Genomic DNA, 25,547 nt, shown 5'->3' on the forward strand with positions numbered 1-25,547 from the left:
TACCATATATATGCTTGCTGCTATTAATATTACATTATTAACTTATTATATAATAAGTAATACATTGATTATATTAGGTTATTATATAATTGTTATGTTATTAGTGTACTCCCAAGCTAGGTCCGATTACTAGCCTTTTGATGCTTACCCCATGCGGATTTCGTTCAGGTCAGCTATGGAATCAACCTGTGAGAATCCTGCACAGACATTGCTCAAAATGCAAACACCTCTAACTGGGTACCTGTTAAGCCTGGATCTATGTGAGAAACTTCACATCTATGAGCCACAGACCTGCAATGTCTGTTTAAGGGTAAAGAAACTGAAGCCCAGTGGATTAAGAAACTTCCATGGGGCCATACAGGTAGGGTTCAAACCAGGTCCTTGACTCAAATCCTAGTTACGTCTCCATGATCAGTGGTTACAGTACCAGGTTAGTGACTGCCATCTCATGTCTACGGTACGCCTTTGCTATAGGGGGCACCCCAAAGAAGTTACTCTAAGTCTGGATCCAGATTCTGAGTTTGCAAGTCTGCAGTTAGGCCCAGGCATTGTACGTCCAGGGTTTCCAGAACACGTGGCCTCAGAGCACACTCCAGGCACATGGGTGGAAGGGACACACAGGTTGGCCTCAGCTCCCAAGGGGTCTTCTTAAGGTCATGTTAATCGAATTAAATAAAAGTGCATACCAGGCACCAAGTCTGTTCATGTGCACGTCTGCTATGCCTGATCTGAAAAGCAGTGTGGTTAACCAGAGGCCATGGTTCCTGTGTTGTCTGTGCTCAGAGGAGGATGATGTCATTGGGTTCAGGAGAGGCAAGGAGAAGCTTCATGATCTCCACAGACTGCTAGGACTTGTGAAAGTGGAGAAGAGGGGTGAGGGCAGTGCACATGGTGGGGTACCATTTGAAAAATGGTTCAGAGGAGAAAGGAATATAGCAAGCGACAGAGATGGGGTGGACTCCCGCTGGCACATTTTTCCCTTTCTCTAGTGAACTGAAGACCTTTTCTGCACACTTGGTGGCTTTGTCACAATGCTGTCCTCTGATTTCACCACAGCGATCCTTGTAATGAGATGGAAGGCAGCAGAAGCCCACCATTTGATAAGACGAGTGGAAGGAGGGGTTACACAAGTCGGCTGGTGTCTGGGCGATTCTGGGCCCCCCAGCCCCTCCCTTTCCGGTGGCAGCATCGTGTCCTCCTCTCACCTCCCTCTCGCCCTTCTGCTGGATGCCCACGGGAGACCAGGAGCCTGCTGAGAGCTTCCTGCAGAAGTGGAGGATGTCTATCTGTTTTGTGGGGATTGCTTTGGTTTTATACGCCTTGTGTTTGAGAGTGGCTTGGCCAGCTGGGCCCTCTCTGAGGGGACAGCCATGGGACCATGGCAGGTGGAAGGTGGACCCTCTGGGCTTTTCTTTTCTTTCTTTCTCATCCATCCTCCTAATTTTGCCTTTGCCTCTGACTCACGGTAGGGCCTTGGACAAATCGATTCCTCACTGGGTCCCAGTTTTCTCCCCTAAATGCAGGTCCAGGACTACGTGACCTTGATGCTTCCTTCTTGGAGGTAACATTCAGTGCCGTTTTTGAATCTTGGGAATCATCCTTGATGTGCTGTTCTGTTGGCTTTGAGAAGACTTCCTCCTTCACTGTTATATACCCAAGCAAGGGCCCAGATTTCCTGGGTTCACCCCTTTGAACCTCCTGCTAGTGTGGAGCTAGGTAAGAAGGGAATCCTGGCACCCAGGGCCATTCCCTCAAACCTTTGCTCATGAACTTCCTGTTGGTAAGGCTCTCTGAGGTCAAAGCCTTCCAAAAAGGGAGCATGTGCTGTCCAAGTCGTTGACTACCCACAACCTTCCAGTGACCATCCATGAAAGAGAGTTGCAGGTGATAAGCCCTTCTACACACAAGATAATCATTTTCCAGGGTTTGGGCTGAAGCACACATTTTAACAGGGACCTTATGTTTAATTGTGAACTGTGAACTGCAAAGGAAGCAACAGGCGCACCCTTCCATCTAGATGGAGAACATCTGCTGGGATGGCAGACACTGTGGCTGGCCAAGGCCCACCTGCCTCTCCATCCTCATCACCTTCTTCCTTGGCTTCTCCACTCCAAAGCTCACCACAAGGTCACTTGTGGCAGTGAGGTGCACCATCCAATAGAAAGGGAACCCAAGGGCAGTGGCTAACAGGTAAAAATCACTCCATTTATGCTGACAATCAGTAATGATTCATCACCTGCATCCTTCTAAAAGCTGTACACCTGCCTCCTGTTTGTGTCTCTGGGCAGCAGATAGAGCCAGGACTAGTGAGCACAGGTTTGTGATGCCCAGAGCACTGGGTTTGTGCTGTTGGCTCACAGGCTGCCTTTGCTAGGGTGAAACAGTGGGCCTTCCCCTAGGCATGGCTTAGCAACCCTGCTAGTCTGCGCTTCATTGGGCAATAAATTAATATGGAGCACTGCCAATGAAAGGGATAAATGGACAGGACAGCAAACACATTTTTTAACAAGGAAAACGGCTTTGTTTCTCAGTAGCGTCATTTAAATGATTAGCTCAGTAATTGTGTAGGTTCCTGGATTGCAGGTGAGAGAGGGGATCTTGATTGAACAGGTCTCTGGGAGGAACTCTGTGGATATCCTCACTGCCTCTGGCAGGTTTGGGGAAGAGGAGGAGGTTCCTTTAGGATGCTGGGTCCTGGGGGAGGCTTGCATTTTTGGTCATGTGTGATACAAATTCTGACTGGGTTTGAAGCCTATAAATAGAGTGTGCTTCACAACTGGCTGTACCTGCAGGCCGTCATCAAGACAGGCACCCTTGAAGGAGTCAGAAGAAATCTTTTATGATTTGGCATGGTCATTAACTGCATCCCTATTAATTATGGTGTGAGGGAGGGAGAAAGGAAATGAGAGACTTAGGGAGGCTCCTTGTTTGCAATACAAATCTCACAAAGCCCCGGGCAATTCTAGAGGACATCATAACAGAAAACTTTCAAGATTCAAGGAGAAGGCAGTAGAAAAGAAAAAATAAATCCCTCTCTTTCTTGTACATATATGTAAACATCAGATTGTGCATGTCTTGTCATAACTATTTTCTAGAAAGAGTCCTCTTCTTACTAGAATATCAGCTGCCCAGGTGGCCTTTGTCCCTTTTTCTCTGCAATATTCCTTGGGCTAGGAATGTTGCCCAGCATATTGCAGGATATCAATAAATATGGGTGAATAAATGAAATTGTAAGTGGACTGTTTTCCACCCTTGATATTCTACCTATTATTCCTTCAGAGCTTAACCACACTTCACCAGCTCCTTCCCTGACTGCCCCCGCCTGAATGACCATTCTCTCCTCTGCTCACTGGATAAACTCACTTTTCTTTTTTGTTGGAAATTGAGCCCTTGCTTTGAGCTTCTACTGTTTCAATATGAGAAAGGAAATGAGAGACTTAGGGAGGCTCCTTGTTTGCAATACAAATCTCACAAAGCCCCGGGCAATTCTAGAGGACATCATAACAGAAAACTTTCAAGATTCAAGGAGAAGGCAGTAGAAAAGAAAAAATAAATCCCTCTCTTTCTTGTACATATATGTAAACATCAGATTGTGCATGTCTTGTCATAACTATTTTCTAGAAAGAGTCCTCTTCTTACTAGAATATCAGCTGCCCAGGTGGCCTTTGTCCCTTTTTCTCTGCAATATTCCTTGGGCTAGGAATGTTGCCCAGCATATTGCAGGATATCAATAAATATGGGTGAATAAATGAAATTGTAAGTGGACTGTTTTCCACCCTTGATATTCTACCTATTATTCCTTCAGAGCTTAACCACACTTCACCAGCTCCTTCCCTGACTGCCCCCGCCTGAATGGACCATTCTCTCCTCTGCTCACTGGATAAACTCACTTTTCTTTTTTGTTGGAAATTGAGCCCTTGCTTTGAGCTTCTACTGTTTCAATATGACACTAAAATCTTAGAGTATTGATCTTTTTTATATCCATTCCACAAACCTTTTCAGGTTGCCATAAAATTTTTATCTGCATTTCTTTAGGAGTTAGATGAGTTGCATAAATGTGAATTCAATTTTTCTTGCAAGAATAATAGCTTATCATAATAGACCCTTCATGTAATAAGTACATCAGAAACCAATTTAACCTTTATGGGATTTTTCCCACCACTTCAAGTGATTGGTCTGTATGCTTAATCTCTCAGAACCCAGCTTTTTATAGAAATAGGACGTATATTTGCATGTGATCAATCTCCTAATTTTGGCTTTAGAAAGGCAGAAAGAGAAGAAGAATGGGAGGGAGACAGGAGGAAGAGACTCACAGAGAGAAAGGAAATACGGATGTATGTTCATGCCCGTAGCTCACTTTATTTTAAACTTTGAGAACTTACACCTATCTTATAGAAAATATTTACAGATATTAAGTTACGTAGGATTCGAACTTGGGGAAGACGGTTAACGAACTGCTTCTTCCCCCTTAGGGAATATATCTGGGTGACTTCTGACAAAGAGAACTTTTCAAGCTTTCTTATCTCTGGTGATTATAATGTTTTTATGCACCTCTTCTTGGTAGGGGGTTTAGAAGAAATGGCAGCTCTTTGCCAAGGAATTGCCTTATTGGAACAAATCATTTGCAATAGAAATGTGTTTGCTAAGATAAGTGCCATTTTAAATGTAGTGTGCTGTAGCCCTGGCAAAGAATCTCAAAGATAACTCAAAGCCTTTTTGAAACACTGCCATATGACTAAAGGAAACCAACTTAATGTTCAAACATTTAGTATTATTCTTTACAGTTTTACTCTTGGACTGGAAAATAGTTGCAAAAATAACTTCATTTAATTAGAATGGGAAACATATCACACAAATAGATGTATATATATATATATATATATACATCATTTTACAAATTATTATTTGTAGACATAAGTCCACTATATGTGACCAAGAAGATTGATTTGGGGACTCTGTCCTTCCCATTCATCATTCTTCAGCAGGTATTTGTTGAGGATGTGCCTTATGCTGGGCTAATATTAAGTGGGCCATAGGAGGAGTGCAACATTCAGACCACAGCCTCAAGGGGCTTGTGGTCAGCTTGGGAGACAAGACATATACACAAAAATAGTTTACCATTTATATCAAGTAGTGTGAGATAGCATCTCCTGAAAATGTAAAAAATAAAATGTGCTTTGGAATATGAAGCAAGGAGAAGCAAAGGAATGTATACATCAAGGAGGGCATTCATTCATCCTGTAATTCTATATAAAATACCTACTATGTTCCAGCCACTGACCTGGGTATTGGGGGTTAGAGCAAGGACCAAATGCACCAGGTCTCTGTCCTTACAGATTTTGTCTTCCCTAGAAGTTAGACAAGCAAGTAAAGAAGTGAATAAATAAAGTGGTTTCAGGGAATGGTAAGTCACTGAAGGAAATGAGAGAGTGTGAGGGGACAGGTGGTGCTGTGTACACCTGTGTGCATGTACACCTTTAGGAAGGACAGTCAGGATGGCCTTCTGTGAGGAGCTGGCCTGAGCTGCGTGTGGCCTGAGTAAGAGGGAAACTGCACAAGGAATGATTTTCTGTCTTTCCATGGACTGGGGAAGTATGATTTAAGGGATGGGAAAGGGACAAACATTCTGGAATATTTCATGCTATCTGAGCTTCTTTTCCCCCAAGGTGTGGGGTCCCAGTGCTTTCCTTAAGGCAAGAACTCAGTTAATATTTCTTGAGTTAATCAGTGAATGATACCGGCAGCCACAATGTTGGTAGCTGTTCATATGTGAGAGGTTTTCTTTGCATCTTCCAGTAAGATCATTCTGGAATGAAAGATATTAGTGTGCTCAGTGCCCAATCAACAGCCATCATGCTGTAAATTTATCTATTTAATATTTATTTATAGAGCACTTACTACATGGCAGACACTGTCTTGAGTGCTTTGCAAATATTAAGTTTTAATTTTTATAATTCTTTGAGGTAGATGCTCTTCTTACTCCCCTCTGACATATGTGGGAACCGAGGCCCAGAGAGTGATCTGCTCAAGGTCACATGGCTGGTAAGTATGTGGGTTCACAGTTCTAGACCTTTTCATGAGAGGAGGGAGCGTGCACATCACTCAGGACATTTCAAAGGGTCCTCCTTCTGGACTGGTAGAATGAGAAGAGGGACCTTTTCAGTTGATTAAGGGGTCTAGAGATATTCTGCCCCAAACAACTTCCTGCAAAGGTGGAATTATTCTCTCTCTGTGCTGTCCAGTATGGTAGCCACTAGCATGTATCTATTCAGCGCTTGAAATGTAGCTAGTTAGTACAAGTGAGGAGCTGAGTTTTCATATTTCATATAACATTGATTTCAATAGAAACTTTAAAACTGCAGCAATATAAAATATTTTTCTATTAAACACAACTTTGTTGTTTTAGTAGGACTCATTTTCACTAAACGCAGTGACTTGCTTTATGTAAGATGTACTACCATGGGTAGGTTGGGCACAAAGATTGTTTCTAGTATTTCATTAATAACTTTCCTTATTAATTGCTTATTGAAGTAAAAGTGTTTGGGATATATTGGGTTAATTATGAAATATAAACATGAATGTCACTTATTTTTTTCTTTTTAATGTGGCTACTAGGAAATTTAAAATTATAAATGTGGCTTGAATGCTGTTTCTTGGACAGGACTGGCCTGAAGTTGACCCTTATGCCACTGGTTGGGGGGCTTGAACACAGAGGAAATCCCTACTGTGATTTTGACAGACACTGAGCGGTCATCCTCATGACCAGTCCGTCACGTACCCCTGGTCCTTGACACTTTCCTTCTGCTTCCCAGGGACCAACAAGTGCTATTGTTACATAGTTTTGCAAATGGAGTACCACGAGATGGAGGTTTGTGGGGACTCATACATTTTGTTCAAAAATATATGGATTTGGTTGGATTTAGGGTGTCTCTGAGCCAGATCCACTCATGCCTTCTGTGCTTGCCTGCTTCTTGGCAAGGGCTGAGGCCTGCATTGCCACTGGAAGGAAGCAGCTGTCCACTCATCCCCATGCTTGAGGGCCAAACCCTGCACCTGGACCCAGAGGTGCCAGGGAGCAGGAGTAAGATGGCTGTACTTGCTCAAGGGACCCCACAGAGCCAGGAAAGAGCCTGCCAAAACAACCCAGCCCACCAAAATTCAGGTGGCAGCAAATGGCACAATCAGTGCCAGCTACTGGCTCAGTCCTAGCCTTCACACACCGTCTCTATTCCCCTAGAAGTCCAGCATGCAGCAGCCTTGCTGCTGGCCTTGGTTTCAAGGAGCGGTATGTGTGCATGTGGGAAGAGAGGTGGGGCTCCTCAGTGACTGAGTGAACTGAGGCCCAGTGTCAGCCAAGGAGGTAGTGGAGACCCAGGTAGCTCCCCACTTTATCTGCAGAGACCACTGACTCCCCATGTCGGGCTTCCATTTACCCAGTCCCCTGGTTGTTCTTGCATATTCTACAGCCTCTGCCTTAAGATTCCTCACTCACTACCCAGGTGACCTCAGTCTTCTTGTATGTGTAGTTTGTGGTTCTTACCCAGGCTGCACATTGCAGTTACTTCAGAAGCTTTCTTTTCTGACATATCAGAAAAATACTGATGTTGGCTTCTACCCCCAGAGATGCTGATGTCATTGCTCTGGGGTGACAATTGGTGATCTTGGTGTTAAAAACTCCTAAGTTCTCCTTCCGATAGAGAAACTGATGCATTAAATGGACCTTTTCAAAGTATGTCAGAATTACAGGGAATGGGGTAACAGTGTGCTTGCTGAGAATGCAGATGTCTGAATCGTTCCTCAAGCCTTTGGACTCAGAATATTTGGAAAATTTTAACAGATATTTAACAAAACACAGAATTTTTGACAAACGGCCCTGGTGGATCACAGGCACACACTGTGACAGCAGCATCATTGTACTAAATCACTAACTTAGATTTGTTCATTATTCTTCATGGTTATTAAAAGGGCCTAGAAAGAGGGTTAATGTAAAATTCAAAGGAAATAATCTTGAATGATTATTACTTGTAGAATTGGATTTAGTAGAAGAATTTCCCATTATGGGGTATAAGAATGCAAAATATGCCAACAATAGGTACAATAAACCAGTAAATAAATAATTTCTTTGGAGATAAGAGAAGTTGCTTATGGTTTGGTGGACAAGTGAAATCAAGGCATGCCTTTTGAGCCCTCATTTTGGTGTGTGGTGGGGGTGGGATCTGCTGTCAGTGCCATCTACGAAAACCTTCCAGTCTTGATGCTTCTCCACAAAGGAACCCACAGAAAACTGATGGAACTCTACAGACTCCCATCAAGGAAAGTGTGATGTGGCTGGGAGGGTCTGGGGACACTGATGGGCTCATGCCCCCAAATTCAGGAGATAGCTTTGGTGTCATGGATTAAAAGAACAAATGCAGGGAGTTAAATCCAGATATGTGGCCCAGCTCTGCCTACAGCATAAGACATTTAAGGTCTCTGTGCACCAGTTTCTCTACCCTCTGACTGGAGATCCCTCTTCCATCTTGAGAACAGTAGATCCGCCTTCAGTTTAATTCAGTCAGTGTTCCCCCAGCCCTCACCCACCCTGTCATGGTGAGTGCATGACACCATCTCAGTCCCTCCATTCACCCTGCAAACATCAGTGGGACAGTGGTTAAGAAGCTTTAGATGGGCCTCTTTTCTGTGTGTGAAATGCTCATCTTATTCTAGTTAACCCCTTCTTATCCTTCCTCCTCAAGGCATCCCCCTCGGACCCACAGCCAGCAAAGCTTTCCATTTCTCTTCAGAGTCCTCCCGCCATGTCACAATTTTTACTTGCCGGTGTGACATTGGTTGAATGTCTGCCTTTACTCTAGACTGTAAGGTTCATGAGGGTAGGGACCCTCCTTGGCTCTCCGGCTCTATATCCAGACCTAACACAAAGTTTGGTATGTGGTAGTCATGCAGATGTTTGGGGAGTGAACCAATGAGTGGGTGGTGGGGACACAGAAATGAGTGACGTGCTCTCTACACTTAAAGAGGTCACAGCCAAGACACTGAGAAGAAAACTGGTGATTACAATAGACAACGTTATGAAAGTGCTGTGATAAAGTCTACTCAGGTTCTTTCAGGAGGCCCCTTCAACAGAGCAGTGGGTGAGGGTAGTCAGGGAAGGCTCAGAGTTGTCATTTTTTCTGCTTCTGAATGGCCTGATTTTTCAATAGATGAAACAAACAAAAAAAAGAAAAGGAAAGGAAAAAGAAAGAGAAACAAGATGAACAAGACGTAAAAATGATTCAGCCACCCTATGTTGCTGAAATACCATCTAAAACCATATCTCGAATGGCAACTTTAAATGACAAACATGACCACTACTGGGGAGAACGTGCCAAGCAGACTGCATTCTCACAAAGGTCCACCACAATAGAGCGCACAGGGAAGCCAAGTCACTCCAGAACGTTCTTCACAGGGTGGAGCCTGAACAAAGGGAATTGGTCTGTCCTCCCACTGTTTTAGACATGTCTGGGAAGAATGGGCAGAGGCATGAACTTTGGTTCTTTTGTTTTTGGAAGTCATGTGGGCAGCTATTCTTTAACACTGTTCTTTCCAACACTGAATGGAGTAGTTTATTAGTGAGCTCCCATTTTCCATTTGTGGTATTTATGTTTCTTTGGAAATCAAAGTCTTCTCAGCCATACTGTTACAAGTCTTATAATCCTGGAGCAAAGTATGTCTTCAGAATTCAAAGCCTACATATCAGAAGTGGGGGTCTTAATCATTTTATTAGGAAGCAATGGTATCATATCTAAATACAAGTTATCTTCCTATGGAGAAGATATATCAACTTAATTAAAAACAAAACCAAAACATCTTGCTGACATCATCTAGCTCATTGAACTGGAGTATGTAAATGGTTTTGAATAATATTTCAACATTGAGTTCTAGCCAGTTTTCTCTCAGAAGCCTTCGAAGTTTAGAGATATTTTGAGGGAATTTTGTCCAAATAGTGCATACCTAAGACAACCTATTTAAAATGCTTTTATACCTGTATCCAAAGAAGACTGAATATCTTGAAAGGATAAACTTTTAAAATGTTATGAAAGCAGTAGTTCTCAAAATACAGTCACTGAACCACCAGCATCAGCCTCACCTAGAAGTTGTCAGAGATGCAAGTTCTTCGGCTTGATTTACTAAGTCAGACTCTCTGAGGTAGGCTTTAGCAATCCGTGTTTTAATAGGCCCTCCGGCTAATTCTGATACACACACAAGTGTGAGAACCATTGTGAGGGATGGGCATAAATGTCTCAAAAGTACTTCTGGTGCTGGGAACCTCATGTTGGCACCTGTCATCCTGCTTTGCACAAGACTGAAAACTAGAGTTCAAGTTCTAGAAGGCAGGGGCATTCTTCTCCAACTCTGGTATCCCATCCCAGCTTGACCTGGAGTCTCTATCGTGGGCACTTAGCAACTGTGTGCAATGAATGGATGGATGGATAACCACAGAATGGTCAAAGAGTTCAGAGGAATGAGTTATTGTGCATGAAGATCATTTTAATGGAGTGGACGAGGAGGGGAATTTGGGGGTTAGGCTGGGGTTGTCCTAAAATGCATGGTCAGATTATGACAATAAGAGCCCCTAAGCACGGAGAGGTGATGGATCTTCCTGCATATAAATTGCAAACTTGGAAAATGTGTTCAAAAGGGTAAAGGACATCTACCTCAGTTCTGATTCCTTCTTGATAAGAGTGCTATCAAATTATTGAAGCTCAAACATAGGAAATACAATATTCTTGCCATGTGTTCTGGCCCCTGCCTTGCTGAGGCACTGTGTGCCTGGTGCGCCTGTCAGAGGCGCTGAAGTATGAAGGAGCATCCGGCACATACTCGCTCCTCCTCCTTTTAGATGGCCTGAAAAAGACAAGAAGTTGCATTCCACAGTCAATCCTCTTTCTCTTCTTTTGTTTCTGACGTTAAGTGTGAGGCTGGAAAGCTTGTGTTACCTGACGATGCTCCCATTCCCCAATCGCCACGTGCCTCGTGAAAGTGCAGCTTGTGGTTTTCTGAGTGTCGGTCTCCAGGAAGCCAGAGCTGCAGTTACTCTGGGAGGCATTATTAGCCTCTGATCATCCCCAGGCAAAAGAGAGGTTCTTCATACGCCCAGGAAGTGGGGCAGTAGCTGGGGCTGTAGTTCAACCTCTAAGTCAGCAGCAAGGCAGTGATTTTTGGGGCATCTGCCCCGCTCAGGACGTCCAAAATCACAGGTGTTGAGGTCCGTGAAGCTCCCCCTGCCTTCTGATCATCCAGGCTGTGGGAGTGGGAATTTGTCAGCACGAGGGTGCTTTCCTGTGAAGCTTTCTACTTCTTTCATGAAGGGTTGCTTATATGTAAGAATTCAATAGTTAAAAATGAACAAACAAAATCCCATTTTCTCTGCTGTGCGAGAAAGAGAGATGTCAGAAGCGGACAGGCTAGTGCCTTCTCTTTGGAGACCCTGATTTCAACCGACTGTAAATCTTAACAAAGGGGCTTGCTAGGTTCATTCTCATCCCAGATGGCGCTGGCCAAGGCCAACCCCTTTGTAATGATCACAGTCAGTTCTATAGTGGAGAAAGCAGAGTGATACTTTCAGAACCTACTGTGTGGATGTCCACATCCATGGTTAAGCCCTGAGTGGGACAGGTGACTGGTTCTAAAGCCTGGTCAATGCTGGTGTCGGAGTCCTATTGTTAGAGGCATGGTTGTTTATCATCTTTGGCTAACTCCCTTGATTCTGAGGAGCTTTGGGGGCACTACTTCATAGAGTACATTGACAACCCTTTTTAAAAGCAACACTTTTGGTAGCAAAATCATTACTGCTGAAGATGGACATTTTAAATTGTTTCTAGGGGTGACTTTAAAGTCTCAGTAACTCACTGAAGGGCTGTGTGATCAAGTCATTACTGCAGCTTGACCCTGAGGTTTAGACTTGGAGACCAAATGCTCTCTATTTCACTATCTTCTAGAGGAAATTGTCACGTGTTTTAAAAGTGCTTATAAGCCAAGAACACCACCCCGCCTTCCCTCCTTCTTTTCATTTTTTTTTTTTTTTTTTTTGTGGTAAGGGGCATATTCTTTTAAAACTTCCAGTCATATCTGGGACCTTAGCTATAGTTACCAAAAGACTAAATGGGTTTTGGCTTCAGTCAGAATCCCCAATCCCTAAGAAATTCATAGCCCACTTTATGTAGTAGATGAGGATGGGAGTAGAAGGGGAAGGTGGAGACCCACGTAGGTCTCCGTGGCTAATGGGGACAGATTCTGGAAACTAAAGAAGAAATTCCATGTTATAAAGGATAAGATTAAATATCCCAGAGAGGAAGAGTTAGTTGCTTGTAATACAAGTTTCTTGGAGGTACTCATGGCTATTGAAAGGCGAGATATTATATCACTCTGAGAAAAGCTGATTATGTTTTGAGTTCTGTAGTATAAATAATATACTGCTGGGTTCTATTTGCAGGTTCTCAGAAATTACCTCCTATTTTTAAAATTGTGATAAAATACCCGTAACATAAGATTTTCCATTTTAGCCATTTGTAAATGTATAATTCAGTGGCTTAAGCAGAGTCACAATGTTGTACAACCATCACCGTTATCCATTTCCAGATATTGGTTCATCGATTCAAATAGAAACTCTATACATATTAAACTCTAACTCCCCATTCCTCTCTTCCTACACACCCTGGCACCCCCAATCTACTTTCTGTCTCTATGAACTTGGCTACTCAAGGTACCTCATATAAATGGACTCATGCAATATTTATCCTTTTGTGGCAGGCTTATTTCACTTAGCATAATGTCTTCAAGGTTCATGACCCATGTGTAGCATATGTCAGAATTTCCTCGCTTTTTAAGGCTGAGTATTCCATTGTATGTATATACCACCTTTTGTTATTCATTCATCTGTCAATGGACACTTTGGTTGCTTCCATTTTTTGGCTATTGTGAATAAAGGTGCTATGAACTTGGGTATTCAAGTATCTGTTTCAGTCCCTGCTTTTAATTTCCATTTTTGCCTTTAATATGCTGTAAAAGCAGCAGGATTTGAGAGGTAGAGCAAAAATGGCCATAAATTTAGTCTTTGGTGATAGTAAGTGGCAACTGTGACCTGATAGTGCTGTAGAAATTTTCTCCTCTTATAAACCTAATTAAATTAAAAATCCAGTTGGCCAAATCCACATACACTTAAGCCAGACAATTTCTCAAAAAGCTCGTTAGCTGTGAAACTGGGAGCTCCACTAGCAGATGGAACTTTTTCCCATACATTTTTCAATAATTAGGAAAGGTCTTTCAAACTTTAGACCTTGAATGGAAGATTTCATCTTGCTTGTCTATGCATCAGTTCTAGTGCCATTGGTAAAAATATGAAAAAAATTCCACCTTTTAAGTTTTATGATGCAATGATGTAAGATCTCAGTGCCATTAAACCTTGACTCTCAGGAAGGACACAGATTTTCGGGAAACTTTTCTGACTTCATGTGACAATTGCTTTCCACCATTTCAGTCTCTTACTTCAGTTATAATAAATTGAGGTCTTAGAGGAACATATTTAACTGTGCGTTTTTTTTTAAGTTGTGCAAAATGAGATGAGCATGGTTAACAAAACCGAGGATGTGAGATAGATGATAGCTTCCTGGCAGCTGGGGAACACTGACCTGCAGAAGAACACACAGCTTGTGCCCTGGAGTCACGTCAACATGGGCCCTCAGAAGGGAAGAGATTAGGCAGTTGATTTATAATTTGTGCCCCAGGTTCTTCTTTGGGGAAACATATAAGAAAAACCAAGAAGAATCCAGATACTTTATATTTGCCAAATTTTCCTCTGCCCTCCACAAAAAGCCCAGTGTTGTACTTAATTTGTCTGTATACCAGCAGAGATGTGATTTATAATAAACTTGTTCTTAGTAGTTTACATTAAGAAGGAGCCCTTTTATTTTCCCAGGCTTCCTTTTTATCTATCGTCACATTGAAATTACCTCTTTTGAAAATTGACAGAGGCACATTGCTGGGAATGTAGTTGGTTAACAGTTATTGATAGAGATCCAGCATTTGTGATTAACTAATGGAATATTAGTGTGTGTGTACACTTCATACATACATACATGTATATTCATGTATTCCTTATAGATTTATAGTTATTTTATTTTGTGCCTCACCTTCTCATGACATGTGCTTCACTTGTTTCCACATATTCCCAGTCCTGATCCTAATTTTTATTCACATAACCCTCCTGATACCTGCCACCTTAGGTTAACCTGTTTTTCCTAGAGATGTAGTTTCCCTCACTTCTCTCTATGGAGGGGGCTTGTCTCTTCAGCTCCTAGGGATCACTGGGCACTCTGGCCCTCCATTGCCTCTTCCATCCTTCTACAAAACCGTTTCTCTTGAGGCTTCTGCCATTGCCCTAAATCCCGGCTTGGTCTGCTCTCCCCAATGCCGTTGCCTGCCTCTTCCAGACTTCTCCACTATTCAGGATCGCTTCCATCCTTGGCTCCGCTCTCAACGGCAGCTGCAGCCATCACCTTCCAGGCTGTGCACGTGATTCCCCTAACAGCCCCTGTGTGTCTCAGATCCTTGGCCTCAGCTATGATGCTCTGCAGCCCCCCTCCAATTTAGCCAGGTGTCGTTTGGCTCCTGCCAGTGCAGGACACTGCGCCTCACCTTTGAGGTTTTAAACTCCAGAGTCTCACTCAGGGAGGGTGCATGTCTTTGCAGCTCTCCCTTGCTTTCACTACATCCAGTTTCCAAACTCATTTTCCAGTCTTCTCTCTAAATAGTCATTTATTTAACAGATAATGATAGGGATACTTTGCTATCTTCTGGGAATTTCGAGACAAGTCAAAAATGGACATGCACTCTGTCTTCATAGAACTTGCAGTCCAGAAGAGGAGAGGAATTATTCTGATTGTACAGAGAAATGTAAAATTGTTGCTGTGCTAAGTGCTACAAAGTAGAGACTAGCTCACAGTATCCTTCCTGCATCAAGAGGCAGGGAAATGGCACTAGAGCTGAGATCTGAAAGATGATTAGCCTATGAAGACTTACAGGAGGAAGGATGTGCTGTGCAAAGGCCCTGTGGTAGTGGAGTAGTGGTGGTGGTGCAATGGAGAATAAGAACATCTGAAATTTCCATGAGTTTGAGTCTGAACACAGAGAGTATGAGATAAAGCCAGGGCAGAAAAGAGGACCAGTTTCCAGGGTCTTGTAAGCTGTGTTAGGGATTTTTTCTTCATACCAAAGCCATTTGAAGCAATTTAAGGGGGCACCCTCACCAATTGATATTGTGTGTCCTAAAAATCCAGTCCATTCTCTACTGAGTATGGCTTTAATAGTATTACATTTTTGGAAGCGCTGGATTTAAATGCCCATGAAATCATAGGCATTTTTACTAGTCTTCCTTACATTTGAATAAGGCACAGTTACACACTTATCTGGAAGTCTCATATATTTTATTTTAATGCTATAATTCTAAATACCAACTACAAAACACATTTCTTTCCTTTTCCTTTCTTTCATCTCAAATACATCTATACTTAAATCATTGTTTAGAGTCTTGGTTTCCAGTGAATCATTTAATGGCATTTTTGTATAATCGCTTCCATAAGTCAAATGTAACACGCCAGAATGTTAGGTTGGAAGCTTAGGGGACCTTTGGATGTTTAAAGGGCATTGTCAAAATATTGGTTTTCTACTTAACACATCTTTTGTTATTTAGGATAACAAAAATTCCTGGTTTTAATAGCAAGATTATATATTCTTCTACTGAGAACCACTAATGTATTAAGGATGAGAACAACATATTACTATATTTGCCAGATTGTGAAGAAAAAAAACACCCTTCCATTTCTCCCTTAAGAAAACACTGAGACTGAGTGTGAGCTTCTCTGTGTAAAGCCTACAGAAACATGGGCTTTTCAAGGCTTCACAGAGGCAGGAGGAGAGGGGCCAGGTCAGCTCCCTGAGGTGATGGCAGAGCTGAGGTGCAGACCCAGGAGGGAGCTAGTGACCCAGGAGGGAGCTGCTCAGTGTCCCCTCTAGGTTTTGTTTTGGTTCTGTGGGATGACAGGCTGCACGAGCAATTGATTGGGCTACTGAAAACGCAGACTATGAATCCGAGTGTCCATGGGGTTCCTACTTGTGATTTTACGAAAGAAACCAGCCTCTCTGACACAAATTAGTGACCCATAGTATTGCCTAAATTATAATTAATCATTACATCATGCTGAATTGTAATAATGAATTATATATGCTGAATTATAATTACATACCAATGGCATACAGTTGACATAGAAGAGCTCTGCCTTTTCCAGCCAACAGGTTTTTTGTTCCTTCACAGGTGCAGTAACCTATCAAGGTCCATCATCATCTGTTCCAATCCCACCGAGTCACAGATTCAGAAACTTGAGTCCTGGGAATGTTAAGTGATGTGTTTGAGAGCATACTGCTTATTTGAGAAGAGTTGAAGTTCAAATCCAGGCTGGTCTCCCGACTGAATCCTTTGCTCTCCCTGCCACGTGTCAGTCATAGGGCCCTGGAGAGTCAGGAATTCTCCTGTTTTCTTCTGTTTTTCCATTTTCCTCTTGCCCTTTCCCTTTGGAAGTTTGCAATGGTGGTGGTGTTACCCTGTTTCTCCCTCTTTTGCACTTCCCAGAAGTGTCTATTTTTATAGGTGTAGCATTGACTAAATTCACAAAGGACTTCTGAGTAATTTAAACTTCTGGATTTCATGCTTGTTGGGGGCAAAGACCAGGCCTGACTTAACTATTTTAGTTTTCTATTTCCCTCTCTCTCCCTCTGGGCCATGTGCCTAAGAGTTCAATAAATGTTTGTTGAAGCTGTTAAATTTACCAGACAAAACATTTTAATTTGGGTGCTGGGATCATGTTATCTCATAAACAAAAGTCCTCAGATTATTTTGCCTTGGGAGTCTCTCATGTCTATTTTTTTTTCATGTAGTAAATTTTATTTTACATAAATTATACCTTAAGAAAAAAAATCAGGTGGCTTTGGGATTATATATAGCTGGCTGGGCTCCGGTCAAACATGCCGAATCATTAATTAGAGTCGTTTATTCTGCTGTGAGATGAGCAGAATATGTAAAACCTGCCTGGGAGAGAATGAATTCATTCTCCTCTCTGTAATTTTTAGAGTACTCCTAGCACGATTCTCCAAGCCTGCAGGCCTCATGCATATGTCCTAATGGGCTCATTGTTAAGGCGACATTTGTAAATTAATCTCTGACCTGAGCTAAGTGGTTTCCCCTAATGGCTTTAATTCAGTGACTCCCATTCTTGGCCACACGTCAAATTCACTGGAGCAGCCTGTTAAAAATAGAGATGCCCAGTTTTCTTCATGTCTTTGGGAAATCTGGCTGGCTATAAAGGTGGTAAGAGTCAAGTGTCTGACTGGAATGTGGAATCAAGGAAGCTCTTGATTTACCCAACAGTCCTAGGGTGGGATGAAGGCATCTAGGTGTTTAAAGGAAAGCTCGCCAAGTGGTAGGATTCCAGGGGTGGCCGCCTCTGGGAGGCTCTGCTGCAAGTCCACATCCACAGGCCCGTGCAGCTTCACCTGTCAACTGAAAGCATTTGGGCATAAATCCGAAAACTTGAAACCAGGTTCTAGTTCAGGCAACCTTTCCTGATTCATCTGCCTCTGTTTTAACATCACTGGATCTGTCTTTTCCTCGGAGGGCTCCAGTGACCTCAGGGGCCACATTCTGTGCTTTGCCGCGCTCTTTCCCAATTTTATGAACTTTCGGAGACATTTGGAAGATCTTCGGGGCCTTCTGGAATGTCCATCATGAAGATGGCTGTGGATATCCCCTCTCTATCCTCCATTTATCCCCAGACAACTGGGGCTGGGTGTTAGGGACATTTTTTTTTTTATAATACCCTCTGTGTATGTGTGTCCGTGTCTTTGTTCCTGGCATTCTTCTGTGCAAACACATGTCATGTTTGATCTTGGAGTTTTGAAAATAGATGACTCCAGAGCACCATTGTTCCAATGACATTTATCAAATTGCTTTTGTTTTCAGGAACCTGGCACTGTAAATACCACTCAGTGCTTAGTATCACCATACTGCCTATGGGTGTTTTCAGTAAACCTAACAATATGGCAGTTAGCACCATGCAAGTTAGCCAAGGTGATTTGGTGAGCCTGTGAAAAGCAAGAACAGCTGCAGAGGCTTAGTGAGGGTTAGTTAGCACGGGGTGTGCTGAGAGGGGACTCTCACTCTACCCCCTGTGTCGGACTGTGCTCACAAGCTCTTCTTTGCCACCGTGCTTAGTGAAGTGCGTGGTCATTGTAAGGGGTCTTCTGTGACGCAGCTGCTAGAGGGTGAGGGTGCCCATCTCAGATTTATGCTTGTCTTGGCCTCACCTCACCACACCCCTTGGGCTTCAGTGCCCCTTACCCTGGACTACAGGAGCACATGGAAGGATTCCCAAGGGCCCTCCCTCTTCCTGAAGGGATATTAGAGTAGTGATACTGTGTAGGAACAAAGGATACTTGGAGAACAAAGAGGATATTGAGATTAGAGCTCCTTTGTTCCTACCCTTCCCTAACTCCTTCATTTATGTATATTTCACCTAATCAGTAGCTTATTATATAGCAACTATACCCATACCAAATAATTGAGCACTAATTCCATAATAGCATAAGGTTCATCTTAAAGATTATTTTATGACTCCAAGTGGACTTCTTTCTTTTGTTTTTCCTAGGACCTTATGCATAGCAGATGTGAAATAAGTACTTAGATGATTATTTGGAGCTGCTCTATGATATAACCATTACCATTTAGGCTAAAATCTAATCATTGTACATAGTTGGACTGGACTTTTTTCATATTTAGAGAAAGGTTCTTAGACAATGGGGGATTTGCCAGAGAGCTAGAGATGAAAGATGAGAAATGGAGAGGGGATAGAGAGAGGGAGAGAGGGAGAGAGAGGGAGAGAGAGAGGGGGAGAGAGAGAGAGAGAGAGAGAGAGAGAGAGAGAGAGAGAGAGAGAGAGAGAGAGAGAGAGAGAGAAAGAAAACACTAGTGCTTTGCTAGGAGATGAATCTCTGTTGGATTCCTATTTTCATGGCCATATCCAAAGAGCTGATTCATTTTCTGCAGCACCTGGATCCAGGTTGACAGTGTAATCAAGCCTGACATGATAAAGAGCCATTTAGCAAGTTTAAAACTCACCTTGTACCTTTGCCTCAACACTAAAGCAGATGCTCTCCCCATTGATAATTTCATGCCTGGAGGCAGGTAGTTGGAGGGTGGGGTGGGGGTGGGTGGGACTGTCTGGATACTCAGTACCTCATTGAGAGAAAGTCCTTTGGCTGAACATGTGAACACACAAAGCCACTCATCAGAATCTTCAGTTCCAGGGGTCTTTGGAGGTCATTTTCCTCTTGGATTTTTTCCCTCCCTTACCTTATCAGAGAGATGCTGCTATTTGAGTTTGCATCGTAGGAGGCAATCACCAGACCTCCCCTCCTGTCACTGGAGGATTTATTAAACTAAGGGACATGTTTTTATCCCATCATAGAGGCCAAGTAGGGGCAGCTGGGACAAATGAATGTCAGCTACTTTGGCCACCCCAATGCTGGGAAATCATCACCATCGTATGAGAGCTTAGATTTTGAGATGATTTCAGGATGGTACAGATGTCATTTGCAAGCACATCTTACCTTTCCACCCCCTTCGCCTCCCCTCTAGGCTCCTATACCCAGCTCTGGCAGCAGCTCAGCATTCCCAGACACACGGAGCCAAATTGACAGAGATTAGTCTTGGATCATCTGTTTGTGAATGAAGAAGAGGCCACACCCCTTCTCTTTGCAGCCTCTGAGAATGAGGTCAGGGCCAGGATCTAACTGCTTACATCTCAGAAATAGCCGTACAGATCAAAATTAATCTTCAACTATTTGTTTGGCTGCTTCATTCAGATAATAAAGGGAAAATCAGAGGCCTGTTTATGTCTTTGTTCACTGTTTTGTCTATAACTTTGCAAAAAATGAATAAATGAATGTGTGTTAGGAGAGAGGCTGAGATGAGCCTGCCAGGAGATTAGCACTGTGTCGATGGGAATTACCAACAGACTGCAGGAGTTTCCTGGGACTCAAATGGACTGTGTTTCAGGTTTTAGAACAAAATGGAAGAATAAAATTAATGGTGTATTGTTTTAACAGTTTGTTTCGTAAGGAGAATTTATCAGGTGCCATGACACTGTATAATCCTTTTACAGCGTCCAGTTGTTATAATTGTCAGTCTGTTACTGTGTAGTCCACAATCCTTGCACGGTAGCTCCATGGAGTTTTGCAGTGTTTCAGATGAATACGCAGTTGTCATTTTCTATCAGCCACGTTGGCAGACACACAATATAGATGTGTGTGTGATTCTTTCTCTTTTTCCTTTCTTTCTCTCTCTCTCACACACAGACACACACACAAACACAGACACACACAGCTTGATCATGCCTAATCTTTGCCTAAATTGGGACTCATCTCTATCCACCAGCCAATGCCAGAGGAATGCCAATGTGTAGATGCTCTGAGGAGACTGGCTCTGCTAGCTCCTCTCTGTCAGCAGTCTCTTTAGGATGTTAGCATGTCTAGAGGTATTTGTCGGCCCCTGGCATTGCATGTGATACTGGTGTTTACTGTTTGTTCTCAAGTTCAATTGTTGGCTCTTGGTTTCTTTTTTATTTTCAAACATCCTTTTCATTGCTCTGGTCTCCTTTGTGATAAATCAAACAAATTAGAGAGTTGAGTGAGGACCAAAGTGTCAGTATCAGCCTAATCTGCTACATATTCATTTGGTGGACTTTAGTGTGACAGGTACCCTTTGAAGGAGATGCCAAAACTGTCTTTTATATCAGTGGTGATTAACTTTGAGTGAAGAGCGTAAAGAACAAGGATTGTCATAAAATGGCATAATGTATTACCTAATTTGGCTTCCCTTATCCAACAGTTTTCAAAATAGTTGAGAAGTGTTACACCAGTACACGTGCGCGTGCACGCACACACACGCATTTGTACAAGCAGTAAATTTGTGCTTTTCAAATTAATATTTCTTGCATTGAGCAGAAAGTAAATTAGTGGTTGCCTATTGCTGGGGGTAGGAATGAGGATTAACTGCTAATGGGCATGAGAGATCTTATTGGGACGAAGAAAACATTTGGAAACTGGATCACGCAGATGGTTGCACAACTTGGTAAATGTACTTGAAGTCATTGATTGAATTTACAATTAAAATGGGTGAGTTTTATGGTGTGTACATTAAGCCTCAGCAAAGCTGATAAAATTTGGTATTCTCTTATTTGAGTTCCTTTGGGCCTGTGAAATAGGTAATATGAAAAATTGTATCCTCCAAGATTTTTACCTGCTCTTTTCCCACTGAAGCACATTGACTTCAGCTGCAAAGAAGCTGGACCCTTAGGTATCAGGGCTGGATGACAACTCCGGGCCATAGAGTATGAAAGACTCCCCTGACCTCTGTTGGTCAGCAGCGAGGTTGCTGCCCAGGGCAACATCAGGTGCCAATGTCATGGTGTTATGTACGGGCATCACGGGGATTAGATGTCCAAGCAGGCCCCAGAAACCCAAGATCGGCTCTGTTTCCAAGATGCTGCCTATGTCAGAAAACCCCGTGTTCAGCTCTTAAGTGATGACGTTTTTCTCTTCTTTTGCAGGTTGTCCTAGTCTTTGCTCTCAGTATTGGTGCACTTGTGATATACTTCATAGATTCGTCGAAGTGAGTATGCAAAACATTGTCTTGCCCTCTTTTCTAAAACAATCATGAGTTTTTACACTGATCGTTCCATTCACTTTAACACCACCCTTTGCAACAGCGTCCTAAGTGCAGAAGACTCTTGGAGGAAGGCAGGGTGATTCTGTGCTGATTTCTGAACAGAAAAGCAGACTCTCACATGGAGGGTTACTGTGATTCTGCTGGCCTTTGACAGAGGCAGCATAGATGAGGTCAAGTCTTCTCACTGGGTTTTACTTATTTTTACATAGTTGTTTACTGATGGAGTATTGGCCCTGAAGATGTCAACAGGTTAACGGGGGCTGTAACCCCTGGGAGGGTTGCAGTGTCCAACCAATATAGGTCAGAGCCATTCTTGCCATGGATGTAGGATGGTCATGGGGTCGTTTTCTCATTAGAATTTCCAGTGCTTTAATCTTATTGGAGGTCAGATTAGAAAGCATGAAACTTTTTGTACCTGCCAACTGAATGTTCCTCTGAAGCATCGCTCACTGGTGCTTCTCAACTTGTGAAGGTAAGGAGGTGGGATGGAGGAGTTCATGATGACTCCCAGAGGGGGAGGCCCATGGCCACCTGAGAATTCCTAGAGTACACACTTATGCGGACCCCTGGGGTGCCAGTGATGTGAACTGGTGCTCTAGGGTGGGCCTGGAAGGGGGTCTGTTGACAGATGGGAAAGGCTATGTAGGAAGCTAAAGAGTCACTGAGCAGAGCTGCTAGATGGAGGCCAGTTCTGCTCTGGTTCCTGCAAGTGTCACCTCGGGGTGCATCATTGTTCCAACTATTCTATTACAAGCTTGAAGCTGACTGTAACTGGGAATTTGGAGCTGAGCTGGACTGACTTGGCTTTCTGTGGTAATATGAACTTGACAACTGGACAGCAGCCTTGAGCTCTTTTCCTGAATTGTCCACTGTGAGAGTGTACTGAACTCTTTGAACTCTATCCCTGGTATGGCTGCATGCTGGAGTTTGAGCCCAGGAAACTGCTTGGTGTCCCTGTTGGTGTAGGCCCTGGTGTGCCTGAATTCTGAGCTTAGCACTCTTCTTCTGTGCTTAGGATGGTGGTAATTTCATGCACACCTAAGCTCTGAATTTCTCAGAGGCATCTGGTCACCAGCCAAAAGATTTTGTGCATTTTGGAGCCAAGGCCAAAATGTCATGTCAGGGGAAACAAATAAAACACCTCCTCTAATCACATCTCTCTGGGAATTAGCAAAGTGTGAGAAAATCAGAGGCTGCCCTCATCCGCCTCATGTGGAGGGTCCTTTAAAAGTCCTCCAAGACATCAGACTCCACATGTGCCCTCTCTCAGCTCTTCCTCACCAAGAAAGAGAAAACCTTGTTCAGTTTGGAAAACTCCAATTGGTATGTCACTGAAGGTAAGCCCCTTTTTAACATCTACTCTTAACAATTCTGGACCATATTTGAATTGAAGCAAAGATCTTCTAGAGCCTCCAGTCTTACTTCTGCATTCTTTCCCCAGGAGTGAGGAACGTTCTCCCATGTCATGGGTGTGTGCCCTGCCCACCTCCGTGCTGGAGCTTGGGAAGTGGGTTCAGGCATGTAGTCTGTGTGCCCCAGACAGAGCAAACCCTTAGGTGGCGGTGAGGGTGGTGATCAGTTAGAAGGACGGAACCCTTGGCACCTTCTTTCCCTTTCTCACCCTTTTTGCTCCTCTGTATTTCTCAGAAATAAAATGCTCTTGTTAGATGGATTTGAATTGTGTCCTTTTTTACAGTGTCTACTAAGAGGCCGTCTCTTGCTCTGTAGATCCCAGTGTTTAGGCTCTGTGTGAAAGAATGGAAAGGGGAGGAATTCCCCAAAGCAAGACCCTCTTCTCTGGATGTCCTGCACACCCCTCCCCCCACCCCCAGTGGCCTTTGGATTTAGCTATGGTTCTGCTAAGCCTCAGGAAAGCTGGCTGTGGGAGTCCTCTCTTGTTCTGGTTTCTTTTATGGATTTGAAGAGAGTCTTTTCCAAGCATGGACCTTCAGTTCTCAGATTTTCTCAGCAAAAAAGCCAAAAATCTTATAACAGAGATTGTCCTCAGGATGGTCCTAACCTCAATGTCCTAGCCTTTCTGTCACCAAACTGTGGTTGGGCACAGTGAAACTTTGCTTATAAGAAGACCTTATGTTTACTTATGTAATTCTTTCCACTTTGATTTGCATCACTACAGGTGGTTCTCAAGCCATGTCCCAGGTGGTTCTGTTTTGTGGGGGCCAGTGAGTGTCTTGTGGGTGACAGTCAGTATATGCAATATGAAGTAGTCTACTATCTTCTGCTGAAAGCCAGCAGGCATGCTCCCATTAAGTAAGGGGAAGAATTCAAGTAGAATCTACAAACTTTATGATAAGGCTCCCAGGCTAAAAAAAAAAAAACCCTATTAGACAAATTGTAATCAAGTATAGTAAATAAGATAAAATGAAATTCTGTCCACACATAACATGCAACTGGAAAGTTGGTAAGGAAGCAGATTGTAAATTTTTTAAATCCATCTTTTTCTTTCAAAACTGTCACTGATTTTACATATGGGTGGTTTGGCTGGCCATTTGGGCATCTTGGAAAGAGAGCTTTAGACTTTTCTTGAAGTTACAATAACCCAGTTACAATTATATTAAACTGTGTTGAAATTACGCATCATCATCCCAGTGGTAGACTCTAGAAACACCCAAGCAGAGGGAGACATTCCAGCAAGTCTTTGGATAGACACAAATGTCAATTCCTTCACAGACACAGAGGAGCATTAAGCCTACCACACACTGTCATCCCATCACCCAAAAGATACTAAATTAGCCACATGAGGCAGATCTTGTTCAAAAGAACACCATTTCTATTTCATTCTTCTTATCACCACATAGCTGGTAAGTCACAGAGCCAGGATTTGAATCCAGCAGGTCTAAAAGTGCCCAATTTAAGGCACATGCCACTCCAGCTCCTAGTTCTGTAGCCTTTTGATGCCTATGCTGCCCCTTTTCTCCCCCGCGCTCTGATATTCTGAGAAGCAAAGCTTTTAAATATATTGTTTGACCAACTCAAAAGTGCCCTAGACACACTGTGGGTGATAATGTCACCGCTGCTGGCCCCATCCCTGTCTATTTCCCTCCCTTTGGCATAGGAACAGTAATTCTTTAATAGACACGAACAAAAAAGGTCCAATGATGTCAGTGTGAGGGTTGGATTCATGGATTGTGTATTGCAGCCATTCCTGCTGGTTCTGGAATTTCAAGAAAAAATTGGAAGAGAGAGAGGCTTAGGGCCCTGGGGTTTTTGCATTTTTTCCAGGGGCATTTTTGGACAGGATGACTTGCCTGTGTGGAGATATTTATTGCTTTGATTCATGTTTAAACTTTATGCTACAGTTATGTGGATTATGAATATTTAATGATGCATATGCTGAAAATGAAGGTCAAATCCTGCTTACTGGTGACTGCCATGCAGACTCATGTCTCTGAAAGGCAAGCTGCCTGCTGTTAGCAGAGTAAAGCCGAAAGGTTGTACGTTGTTAAAATTTTCCTTAATGACTTTATCTGCTCCAAAATTGCTGGTACACTGAGGGGGTGCCTGCTTGCTGATTTTGCCAGTCTTTGCTTGTGGCTTCTGGTATCAGCAGTGCTGTTTGGGGTATATGGACATTAGGAAGGGGAGGGAATAGCTGCACACATTTTGTAGAGCATCTAAACCAAGGACAGGATTCAAGAGCATCAGTGGTGTTAGAATGAGAAAATAGCCTTCTGCCAGTCTTTAAAATTTTGTCTTTTTGCTCATTCATTCA

At 43.0% G+C, this 25,547-nt stretch overlaps 1 protein-coding gene across 39 annotated transcripts in view; it reads left to right on the plus strand.

Moving 5' to 3' along the window:
• Window positions 1–25,547, plus strand: part of KCNMA1 (potassium calcium-activated channel subfamily M alpha 1) — a 696,669-nt gene that overhangs the window by 335,041 nt on the left and 336,081 nt on the right. For 37 of the 39 annotated variants that reach the window (XR_012133155.1, XM_073240780.1, XM_073240755.1 and 34 more), the window contains exon 3: window positions 21,696–21,757. Coding sequence is in view for 38 of the 39 variants with exons in the window: in XM_073240780.1 (XP_073096881.1) it covers window positions 21,696–21,757 (62 nt within the window). In the remaining variant the exon portion in view is untranslated. Of the gene's footprint in view, window positions 1–21,695; window positions 21,758–23,084; window positions 23,443–25,547 lie in introns of those variants that run through there. The other 2 variants (XM_073240787.1, XM_073240785.1) reach the window with 2 other exon arrangements.

This window comes from Manis javanica, chromosome 7, assembly GCF_040802235.1.
Source record: "Manis javanica isolate MJ-LG chromosome 7, MJ_LKY, whole genome shotgun sequence".
NCBI lineage: Eukaryota > Metazoa > Chordata > Mammalia > Pholidota > Manidae > Manis > Manis javanica.